This window comes from Bufo bufo, chromosome 1 (genome assembly GCF_905171765.1).
Source record: "Bufo bufo chromosome 1, aBufBuf1.1, whole genome shotgun sequence".
Lineage (NCBI taxonomy): Eukaryota > Metazoa > Chordata > Amphibia > Anura > Bufonidae > Bufo > Bufo bufo.
In genome coordinates this window covers 718,835,495-718,848,428 of record NC_053389.1, presented here as the reverse complement: position 1 = coordinate 718,848,428, position 12,934 = coordinate 718,835,495, and the positions used below count along the sequence as shown (strand labels likewise).

Genomic DNA, 12,934 nt, shown 5'->3' with positions numbered 1-12,934 from the left:
CAGGGATCCTTGTATGAGTACTGGATTATGGACTTATAGTCCAAACCTTCGGGATTTGGTGGATGTTCAAAAATTTCAATAAATAAAGTGTTAAAAATAAGTAAATAAATCATCCCCCTATTTTTCTTAAACAGGCCCAAGCCTATCCCTATATCATATAATATATATGTTAAACCCATTTTAATGTACAGTATAAATGGTAATATCACTTATCTGTAACTTTTCTCATTATGATTGAATTACATCTTATTGGTTCATAGTGCCCTCTGCTGGACTGTATAAAGCATAGCGCTGTCACTCTATAGTATTTCATAGTGGCTTGCACATTCTTGTTTTGCTTGTAGAACTAGCTTTTATTTGTGCCAGTTGTGCAAGTGTATTATATTCATCATTGTTGAATAATAACGTCTTTCCTATTCTCCTATATTATAATAGTAAAGGAAAGGCTGTACATCATTTCTACCTATGTTTGAATAAAAATACAGTATGTGGCCGGGGCTGTGTGTGTACGTACCAGATGAGACAGTCCATTTATAATGCATATACATGCTATCTACACTGACCTAAAGAATTATTAGGAACACCTGTTCTATTTCTCATTAATGCAATTATCTAGTCAACCAATCACATGGCAGTTGCTTCAATGCATTTAGGGGTGTGGTCCTGGTCAAGACAATCTCCTGAACTCTAAACTGAATGTCAGAATGAGAAAGAAAGGTGATTTAAGGAATTTTGAGCGTGGCATGGTTGTTTGTGCCAGACGGGCCGGTCTGAGTATTTCACAATCTGCTCAATTACTGGGATTTTCACGCACAGCTATTTCTAGGGTTTACAAAGAATGGTGTGAAAAGGGAAAAACATCCAGTACAGGGAGTGCAGAATTATTAGGCAAGTTGTATTTTTGAGGATTCATTTTATTATTGAACAACAACCATGTTCTCAATGAACCCAAAAAACTCATTAATATCAAAGCTGAATATTTTTGGAAGTAGTTTTTAGTTTGTTTTTAGTTTTAGCTATTTTAGGGGGATATCTGTGTGTGCAGGTGACTATTACTGTGCATAATTATTAGGCAACTTAACAAAAAACAAATATATACCCATTTCAATTATTTATTTTTACTAGTGAAACCAATATAACATCTCAACATTCACAAATATACATTTCTGACATTCAAAAACAAAACAAAAACAAATCAGTGACCAATATAGCCACCTTTCTTTGCAAGGACACTCAAAAGCCTGCCATCCATGGATTCTGTCAGTGTTTTGATCTGTTCACCATCAACATTGCGTGCAGCAGCAACCACAGCCTCCCAGACACTGTTCAGAGAGGTGTACTGTTTTCCCTCCTTGTAAATCTCACATTTGATGATGGACCACAGGTTCTCAATGGGGTTCAGATCAGGTGAACAAGGAGGCCATGTCATTAGATTTTCTTCTTTTATACCCTTTCTTGCCAGCCATGCTGTGGAGTACTTGGGCGCGTGTGATGGAGCATTGTCCTGCATGAAAATCATGTTTTTCTTGAAGGATGCAGACTTCTTCCTGTACCACTGCTTGAAGAAGGTGTCTTCCAGAAACTGGCAGTAGGACTGGGAGTTGAGCTTGACTCCATCCTCAACCCGAAAAGGCCCCACAAGGTCATCTTTGATGATACCAGCCCAAACCAGTACTCCACCTCCACCTTGCTGGCGTCTGAGTCGGACTGGAGCTCTCTGCCCTTTACCAATCCAGCCACGGGCCCATCCATCTGGCCCATCAAGACTCACTCTCATTTCATCAGTCCATAAAACCTTAGAAAAATCAGTCTTGAGATATTTCTTGGCCCAGTCTTGACGTTTCAGCTTGTGTGTCTTGTTCAGTGGTGGTCGTCTTTCAGCCTTTCTTACCTTGGCCATGTCTCTGAGTATTGCACACCTTGTGCTTTTGGGCACTCCAGTGATGTTGCAGCTCTGAAATATGGCCAAACTGGTGGCAAGTGGCATCTTGGCAGCTGCACGCTTGACTTTTCTCAGTTCATGGGCAGTTATTTTGCGCCTTGGTTTTTCCACACGCTTCTTGCGACCCTGTTGACTATTTTGAATGAAACGCTTGATTGTTCGATGATCACGCTTCAGAAGCTTTGCAATTTTAAGAGTGCTGCATCCCTCTGCAAGATATCTCACTATTTTTGACTTTTCTGAGCCTGTCAAGTCCTTCTTTTGACCCATTTTGCCAAAGGAAAGGAAGTTGCCTAATAATTATGCACACCTGATATAGGGTGTTGATGTCATTAGACCACACCCCTTCTCATTACAGAGATGCACATCACCTAATATGCTTAATTGGTATTAGGCTTTCGAGCCTATACAGCTTGGAGTAAGACAACATGCATAAAGAGGATGATGTGGTCAAAATACTCATTTGCCTAATAATTCTGCGCACAGTGTATGCAGCAGTCCTGTGGGCAAAAATGCCTTGTGGATGCTAGAGGTCAGAGGAGAATGGGCCGACTGAATCAAGCTGATAGAAGAGCAACGTTGACTGAAATAACCACTCGTTACAACCGAGGTATGCAGCAAAGCATTTGTGAAGCCACAACACGCACAACCTTGAGGCGGATGGGCTACAACAGCAGAAGACCCCACCGGGTACCACTCATCTCCACTTCAAATAGGAAAAAGAGGCTACAATTTGCACAAGCTCACCAAAATTGGACTGTTGAAGACTGGAAAAATGTTGCCTGGTCTGATGAGTCTCGATTTCTGTTGAGACATTCAAATGATAGAGTCCGAATTTGGCGTAAGCAGAATGAGAACACGTATCCATTCTCTGATGGCTACTTCCAGCAGGATAATGCATCATGTCACAAAGCTCGAATCATTTCAAATTGGTTTCTTGAACATAACAATGAGTTCACTGTACTAAAATGGCCCCCACAGTCACCAGATCTCAACCCAATAGAGCATCTTTGGGATGTGGTGGAACGGGAGCTTCATGCCCTGGATGTGCATCCCTCAAATCTCCATCAACTGCAAGATGCTATCCTATCAATATGGGCCAACATTTCTAAAGAATGCTATCAGCACCTTGTTGAATCAATGCCATGTAGAATCAAGGCAGTTCTGAAGGCAAAAGGGGGTCCAACACCGTATTAGTATGGTGTTCCTAATAATTCTTTAGTGGACCCCCTTTTGCCTTCAGAACTGCCTTTATTCTACGTGGCATTGATTCAACAAGGTGCTGATAGCATTCTTTAGAAATGTTGGCCCATATTGATAGGATAGCATCTTGCAGTTGATGGAGATTTGAGGGATGTACATCCAGGGCACGAAGCTCCCGTTCCACCACATCCCAAAGATGGTCTATTAGGTTGAGATCTGGTGACTGTGGGGGCCATTTTAGTACAGTGAACTCATTGTCATGTTCAAGAAACCAATTTGAAATGATTCGAGCTTTGTGACATGGTGCATTATCCTGCTGGAAGTAGCCATCAGAGGATGGATACATGTTCTCATTCTGTTTACGCCAAATTCAGACTCTACCATTTGAATGTCTCAACAGAAATCGAGACTCATCAGACCAGGCAACATTTTTCCAGTCTTCAACAGTCCAATTTTAGTGAGCTCGTGCAAATTGTAGCCTCTTTTTCCTATTTGTAGTGGAGATGAGTGGTACCCGGTGGGGTCTTCTGCTGTTGTAGCCCATCCGCCTCAAGGGTGTGCGTGTTGTGGCTTCACAAATGCTTTGCTGCATACCTCGGTTGTAACGAGTGGTTATTTCAGTCAACGTTGCTCTTCTATCAGCTTGAATCAGTCGGCCCATTCTCCTCTGACCTCTAGCATCCACAAGGCATTTTCGCCCACAGGACGGCCGCATACTGGATGTTTTTCCCTTTTCACACCATTCTTTGTAAACCCTAGAAATGGTTGTGCGTGAAAATCCCAGTAACTGAGCAGATTGTGAAATACTCAGACCGGCCCGTCTGGCACCAACAACCATGCCACGCTCAAAATTGCTTAAATCACCTTTCTTTCCCATTCTGACATTCAGTTTGGAGTTCAGGAGATTGTCTTGACCAGGACCACACCCCTAAATGCATTGAAGCAACTGCCATGTGATTAGTTGACTAGATAATTGCATTAATGAGAAATAGAACAGGTGTTCCTAATAATTCTTTAGGTGAGTGTATAAGTTGTATAGATATTGTATTTAGGGCCAACATTTTCAAGGTATAAATACAATATTTTTCAGTTGCTCTATATGAAGGGCATCTGTCAGCAGATTTGTGCCTAAGAAACTGGCTGACCTGTTACCTGTGCGCTTGACAGCTGAAGGCATCTGTTCTGGTCCCATGTGCACTTTGACAGAGCCAGGCAGTGAAAACATCATCACGACTGGTCCTGTCAATCAAAGTGGTGCAGGGTGCAACAGTTTTAAAGAGAGCAAGGGCCTCTAGGTGTAACGGTAACGCCCCCGTTGCTCTTAGAGGCTCATTTGCATGTATCAAAACTTCATTTTTCTCAGCAATGGGGGCACATATGAACATGGCACCAACACAGATGCCTTCAGCTGCCAAGTGAACATGTAACAGATGAGCCAGTGTCATAGGAACAAATCTGCTGACAGATGTCCTTTAAAAGCAACCTAAAAGGATGGCTCTTCATGAAAATAACTGCATTGTAGTGATGTACCTGATATCAGGTTTACGTCCTTCAAGGTTTCCCAAGCCCCATAGAGGAGGCCATACGTTGGAAAAATATGATATGGGATAAATTTGGTGAAGATCTGGTATGTGTCCCCTGTGTATCAAAGCAGTTAACATGGGTCAGTATGTCGGAGCAAAACTCATTAGTTCTATTCTCAAAAGGCAGAACTTTGGCATTTCTCTTATTACAGCTTCCAAGGGCCCCTAATTGAGTCTGTTTCCATCAACAATATGTGCTCTACAACAGGAAAGTTTTAATTATAAGTTCTGGGAGGGTGGCCTGGGACCCCCGCACTCTCAGACGTCCTGTCCATTCAACTCATTCCTTGCAACACTAATCACACGGTTTTCATGATCCCCTTGGATTGCCCTGCCAGCTTCTGGATAACTTGTTTTAGTAGCAGCAATGTCCATCTCTCTGAATTCTGAGCCGTAAGTAGTAATCACTCAGCAGGGATCTCATTCTGCATAGTACATTATTGTATGCTTATATAGTATTGCTAATATTTCTGTTTTTCAGTTTAGAAGTATTTACTGTGCGCCATGAAAAAAATCCACATATTATAAAGATTGCTTATATATCTGGTCAGAATGCATTGTTTGCACTGTCTGTATACTTTGCCATTGTGCCTTTGTACATTTCTGTTCAATATCTTTCTAGATTTTATATACTGTGTGCCAATGTTTAAAAAAAAGTTTGTTTTTTGCTTAAATGGTTAACCTTTCAACAAACTTTACATAAATCAATAGTACATGTGAATAAAAAAAAACTTTGTAAAATATCGTATAAGAAAAATATGCCTCTTTCTCTCTCTAGCACCTCACTCCCCTTCCACCCTCCATTCCATTGACTTCTATGGGCAGTTGTACTCAGACCCTTTAAGGGTAACTGAGTGTTAGAGCTTTGTGCTGGGGACCGTGTGAGTATCAATTCTAGTCTGCTCACACAGACTACTCCCTCAAGCCGTTTCATAGACTCTATGCCCTCTTTTCTCATATACTTCCTTTAATGGCTGTTTTACCTATTCATCAAAAGCACTACAACAGTCAAACTTTGCGCTGACTGCTCAAATTATAAGGTATCATAGGAATTCAGCTTTTAACCTCTATACAAGGATCTGAACTTCACTGCTGGGAATTCCTAAGTTGCATCTTCAGAGTAATCGCTAGTGGAGCACGCAGGAAGAAGTCAGTGGTGTACCTGTCTTGGAGGAAGACCACTCAGCTGCTATGGGGTCTGGAGGTAGGGGAGGGGGCGCTTGGCGCTGAACTTCTTCACTTCCAAATATAAATCCACTGCATTTTCCAGCAGCTGTCACTAGGGGGAGCTCAGTGCATAAAGATTAAATTTTTTACAGCTTCCACTGGGTTAAATGCTGACTGTACAAGTTTCTATGGCCTTAGCTCCCGCTATTGGTGACTGCAGGCAGCCAGTTTTATAATATCCTATGTGAAGGGAAGTAAGGCTTTAGAACTGTAAGTAGGAGATTTATCAATGTATTTATGGCAATTGTCTGGTGTAAATACATTGAGAAATATGGTATTCAGAATGAGCCATATTTATGAAAGACCAGATCCACCTATTCCGATATAAAGTGGATGAGCTGGAGCAAGACTTTCTCTTTAATTACAATTTTTTCCAATTTTTAATTCATTTATTCTACTTAATGAAAAATTGCAAATTTGTCAGAAATCTGGGTAGCTGTGCTTTATTTTTTGTGTTGCCTGGGAGTGTTTGATACACAGGTACAAAGAGAACATCAAAGCCAGACGGAGTCCAAGTAACTACATGATGATACTTTCCATGCCTTCCTCTGTCGCACAGGCAGCTTCCCCTCCACACATACTGATGTTCATGCTCCCCTATCTCAGGCTGCTCCACCGTAAATGCAGACTGATCCGTGTCCTTCTAAATTCTATGATCCATAGCAGGAAACTGAATGATGGTTTAGCTTTCTGTTTCCTCCTTCCACTGATCATAGAGATGAGGGGAGAGATCACTGTTTACAGCTGGCAGGGCAGAAAGCTTCACCGCCAATCTCCTCATTCATTAAATGGCTTCTGTCACCCCACTAAAGTACTTTTTTTTTGGCTACTTAAATTCCTTATACTGCGATATATCAATCTATAATGCTCTTACTCATTTTCGTTCAGTAGTTTAATAAAAAAACGTACTTTTATAATATGTTAATTACCTCTCTACCAGCAAGTAGGGTGGCTACTTGCTGGTAGCAGCCGCATCCTCCTCTCATAAAGACGCCCCCTCCTCATGTTGATTGACAGGGCCAGCGAACGCGCTTGTCCTCTGACTGGCCCTGTCTGCAATTCAAATCCCGCGCCTGTCTTCATTCGTTGCAGGCGCTCTGAGAGAAGGAGATTATTTGTTTTATTTTCAATCATCTTATCAGGCAGTGCGAGCCTCTAGGTCAGTGGTTCTCAACCTTTCTAAAGCCGTGACCCCTTAATACAGTTACTCATGTTGTGGTGACCCCCAACCATTACATTTTTTTCCTTGCTACGTCATAACAAATTTTGCTACTGTTATGAATTGTAATGTAAATATCTGATATGCAGGATGTATTTTTATTGCTACAAATTGAACATAATTAAAGCAGAGTAATTAATCACAAAGACAAAATGTTATATATTGTCAAATATTTATTTCTAATTACAAATAAATGAAATTTTGTATTGAAGCATGGTGTAGCATGGGTAACATACTTAATATAACAACAGTAAACAACATCGCTACATTTTGCAACAGTATACATAAAACAGCCAACGTTAGTGCGAAGGTTGAGATTGCTTCCTTCTCACCAGATCAGAAATTCTTGGGGCAGTCTTTGCAAGAGCACACCGAAGATCATCTTCCACAACAAGTCTACTTCCGTATTTAGACTTGATAACCAACAAGCTGGAAAACCCTGTTTCACATAGATAAGTTGTTGGAAATGGAAGAAGAAGGCGCAACACAGTCTCAGACAGAACAGGATATGACTGCAAATGCTTGATCCAGAATTTTGCAACTGGCATTGTAGAGAAATCAGTTCTCGCTGCATCGTTGTTAATAAGTTCAATGAACTCCTCTTGTGCTGTCTCAGGAACATCTTCAACTTCGACTGAGAATGGGCCTCTGGCCAGAGCAAATGGGGTGTCCGGTAGATTTGGAAAGTACAATGAAATTTCATCTTCAAGCATATGCAAGTGTTTTTTCACAGAAATTATCATTGTAATTCTTTTGTCTGGTTCAATGCCATGTTCCTCAAAGAAAGCAGCTAAGGTAGGCAACATGTAAATATTATTGTTATCCAATTTTTTGGAATGATCGAACCTTTTCAGACAAATCAAGGCACGTTGCATTTGGTCCTTGCAGTGATAAATTTAAATAAGCTATTTTCTGCAGTTCACTTTTATCGCTGAAAAGTGCCTCAAACTGTGGTTTTGCCTTCTGATTAAAAAACATTCTGAGTTCATCACGAAGATCAAAAACACGTTTTAAAACTTTTCCTCTTGATAACCATCTTACTTCAGTATGAAATAACAAAGCATTGTGTGTCGCATCCAACTCGTTGCACAGATGCGAAAACAGTCGACTGTTTAAACTGCTCGCCTTTACAAAATTGACACAACTTACGACGCTTTTCATAACTTCCTGTAAATTTTGTGGCAGCGTCTTCGTTGCTAATATTTGCCTATGAATCATACAGTGAGTTCCAATGACTTTTGGTGACTCATTCAGTACCAAACGTTGAAATCCAGATCGACATCCTAGCATAGCTGGAGCACCATCAGTACAAACACCACAAACCTTTTCCCAAGAGATCTGATGCTCTTTCAGAAATGATCCAACTTTGTCAAATACATCATGTGCAGTAGTTGTCGTTTCAAGAGGTTTGCAAAAAAGAAACTCATCTTTAAAGTCGCCGTCATTAATATACCTCACAAAAACCAGTAACTGTGAACAGTTTGCCACGTCTGTAGATTCATCAAGCTGGATACTAAATATTGGAAGTGGAGCAGATTTAATTTCCTGTACTACCTGACTAAGAATATCAGCCGACATGTCATCTAATCGTCTGCGAACAGTATCGTTAGATAAGGAAATTGCATTAAATTTCGTAACATATTCGTCTCCGATCATAACAATGTCATTTTCACAATGTCCTTTGGCCACTGGCAACAGTAAATCCTCACCAATGGTGTGAGGTTTCATAGCTCTGGCAATTCTACGTGCCACCAAATATGAAGCTTCAACGGCTGCTACGTTTTGTTTGTAATAATTGCCACCAGTGTCAAGTCTGGCTTTTTTGAGTGCATCAGCTTTGCTTCTAAAATAGTTGGTATCCCTGCCGGCAAAGCTCGGATGCTTGCTATCAAAATGGCGTTTTAGTTTGTTTGGCTTCATAGATTCAGCTGATAGAACTTCACACATTGTGGTTTCTCAATGCCTACTGTAATTATTGAGGTAAAACCATACTGTAAAAAATCCTCACTATATTTTCTTATTTTAGGGTTCTTCTCTACACGATCCATTGTCATGGGATGGTTTGTTATCTAAATGAAAATAATATATGACAATAGCTGATGAACAATAATTCAAGTGTTGCCCTGTCTTACCTCCAATGCCTTTAACACACCAGCTGCTTTCTACAATACCTGCTCTCTGCAGATGTGTGACCAGTCTGCATAAATACAATGGCGCCAACCCCAGTGTCGGACTAGAACTCCCGTGGCCCACCTGGAGAATTGGGTCTGATGACCCACCAAAAACACGCACAGACACCAATACACCAAATGTTAATTCAAATACACAAGTATTCATTCATAACCACAGAACTTTAGCATAAATACTTATTTTCTTCACATCCCCCCCCCCCCCCCCGTATCTCCTTCCCCCCTGTTTTCCAGCCCTTGTCTTGGTCTTATTTGTTCAGATTCGTCACACTTCTTTGCATACTTATGATAGTCATGTTTCCTTTATAATTGGGCACAGGTTATATTGCCCTTTTCCTCACTTGTTATGTGACTTTGTAACTCATTTTCATTTTTGCTTCAATAAATATGATTGAACCATAAATACAAAATATTTGTAAACCAAATAAATAACTTTAAAATAAATAATAAACAACAAATACCCCCTAAAAAATAAATCAGTGGTGCTCACCCCACCCCCCCCCCCCCAAAAAAAAAAAAAAAAAAAAAAAAGTGGTGCTCAGGGTACCCCTCAAATAAATAAATCAGTGGTGCTTCAAGTCCCCCCCAAATAAATAAACCAGAAGTGCTCAGGGTCCCCCAAATAAATAAATCAGCGGGGCTTCAGGTCTCCCCCAAATAAATTAAGCCTTGCTCAGCCAAATAATTAAAATAAAATTAGCCAGGCTCAATTAAATCATTGGTGGCAGTGGTGCTCAGCGGCGGTGTCATTAACGAAAAAACTCGGACCTCAGCAGACAGGCGGCCCGACTTACCCGTCCAGACATCAGGCTCCTTCAAGCACAGGCAGTGCTAGGACATCACTTCCTGTGCGCGAGGATAAGGGGCCGCTGCCGCTGTGCGGGCGACCCACAATAGGAAGTAGGGCTGCACGATATGGGAATTTTGTGCGATTGTGATTAGGGCCCTAAAAATTGCGATAACGATATGCGATGCGATATTTTAAAGGGAATTGTACTAGAGGTCTATTTGCTTGGATTTTCCCATATGAGCCACTGGCGCGGCTGGGTATGACATAGTTATGGGGGATCTGTGGATGACGCTGAGTTATGGGGGATCTGTGGATGACGCTGTTTGTGGGGGATCTGTGGATGGCGCTGTGTTGTGGGGGGATCTGTGGATGGCAATGTGTTGTGGGGGATCTGTGGATGGCGCTGTGTTGTGGGGGGATCTGTGGATGGCGCTGTGTTGTGGGGGGATCTGTGGATGGCGCTGTGTTGTGGGGGATCTGTGGAGGACGCTGTTATATGGGGGATCTGTGGAGGACGCTGTTATGGGGGATCTGTGGAGGACAGTGTTATGGGGGATCTGTGGAGGACAGTGTTATGGGGGATCTGTGGAGGACAGTGTTATGGGGATCTGTGGAGGACAGTGTTATGGGGGATCTGTGGATGGCACTGTTATGGGGTGGATCTGTGGAGTACGCTGTTACAGGGGATGTGTGCTATGACACATAGGGCCATGAGGGGGGCCAGCATAAGACATATAGCATCTTATGCTGGTCCCCCTCATGGCCCTATGTGTCCCCTCATGTGTCCTAAACTGCGCACATAACTGGCTTTGCGTGTAAAGTATGTTACTCCTGTGTGAAACAATCTCTCTCCTATTTGTAGCGTTATACTACCCTACCTCGTGAGATTTCCCTACCTCCCGACTTCCTGTCGCACTGCTAATGACGTGAGTTTTGACGATCTGCGGCATGGCATGCGCAAACCGACAGTTTATGGAAAATCTCAGCGGAGTTCAGCTTTACATCGGGACACTGCGCATGCGCAGGAGAGCCTTAGTGGGGAAATATTACGGCCCAGTGCGCAAGCGCGGCTAACTCCGGCCGGCGCATGCGCAGTGTCCCGGTGTGAAGCTGAACTCCGCTGAGATTTTCCATAAACTGTCGGTTTGCGCATGCGCAGATCGTCAAAACTCAGGAACGCCTCCTCACGTCATTAGCAGTGCGACGGGAAGTCAGGAGGTAGGGAAATCTCACGAAGTAGGGTAATGTAACGCTACAATCGTGCAGCACTAATAGGAAGCCTCAGGCGACCCCCCGGAAAGGGCCGATCGACCCCCAAAGGGGTCGTGACCCCTAGGTTGAGAACCGCTGCTCTAGGTGTAATGGCAATGCCCCTGTTGCTCCTAGAGACTTATTTGCATATATTATAACTTCTCAGCAGTGTGGGCACATATGAACATGGGACCAACACAGATGCCTTCAGTGGCCAAGTGCACATGTAACAGGTCAGCCAGCTTCATCGGTACAACTTCATTTTCATGTCTGATGGAGGAATGGTAGTGGGTGTGTTGAAGGATGCCTCAATTAAGTAGATGACTTAGGCTACTTTTACACTTGCGTTTACATTTTCCAGTATTGACATCCGGCAGAGGATCTCAATACCGGAGAAAAACGCTTCCGTTTTGTCCCCATTCATTGCCATTGGGGACAAAACGGAACTGAACAGAACGGAGTGCACCAGAATACATTCTGTTCCATTTGGTTGCGTTCCCATACCGGTGAGCAAACCGTTTTCTTTCCGTCAACGGATGCGGAGACGTTTAACTCTGCCACAATAGAAAACGGATCCATTTCCCACTGACTTTTAGTGGTGTTCGTGACGGATCCGTCTTGGCAATGTTAACAATAATACAACTGGATCCATTCATAACGGATGCAGACGGTTGTATTATCAGCAACGGAAGCGTTTTGCTGATCCCTGCCGGATCAGGCAAAAACGCTAGTGTGAAAGTAGCCTTATCTTGTTGTAGAGCATAATTACAAACATTTTTGATATCCTACCTGGTCGTGTATGGCCTCCCATTCTGTGATGGTAAATACATTATCTATACCTGAATGGATTGTCATAAGGTGTCAAAATTGTTGCACATGATGTAATAAGCAAAGGAAAGTGACATTGTCTTCTCCACTGTTTCTTCTATACTGTGGAGTACAGTGGACTGAGAGACACGTTATATATACAAGGACATTTGTTGTGATTGTTCTTATAACTGGTTTCAATTTATGTTATACTGTAAGTACCACATCTATATTACATGATATAGACTGACACAGACAGACAGATACAGTAGATAGATAGATAGATATCCAAATAGTATTCAAAAATAGAGGCAGCACTCCAAATAAGTGAAAAGGGTGGTGGACCTGCTTTATTCAGCCTACACAATGTTCTATTTTTTGGCGGTGCAGAGGCACAGAGAGAAACCCCACGGAAGCACGGAAGTATTTTTTCAATGTGAACAGTTAGATTTTTTTTTATAAACTTTATTTAACTTTAAAGAGTTAGGCTGAGTTCACACTTCCGTTATTTGGTCAGATATTTTGATCAGTTATTGTGAGCCAAAATCAGTAGTGAAGCCTACTCAGAGATCAGCTATAATGGAAAGATCTGCGCCTGTTCTGTGTTTCTGACTCACACCTGGTTTTGGCTCACAACTGATAGAAATAACTGACCAAATAACTGAAGTGCGAACTTGGCCTCAGGCTGAATGCACACGGCCGTGAGCGGTCCGTTGTATCCCG

General features: G+C 42.2%; 1 protein-coding gene across 1 annotated transcript; it reads right to left on the bottom strand.

Annotated features, from left to right (window-relative positions):
• Positions 1-7,473: 7,473 nt before the first annotated feature.
• Positions 7,474-11,103, bottom strand: LOC120986942 (zinc finger BED domain-containing protein 5-like). Its single transcript, XM_040415628.1, is given in 4 exon segments — positions 7,474-8,008; positions 8,010-9,114; positions 9,117-9,243; positions 11,032-11,103. Coding segments are annotated over 4 exon segments (1,839 nt in total).
• Positions 11,104-12,934: the final 1,831 nt, after the last annotated feature.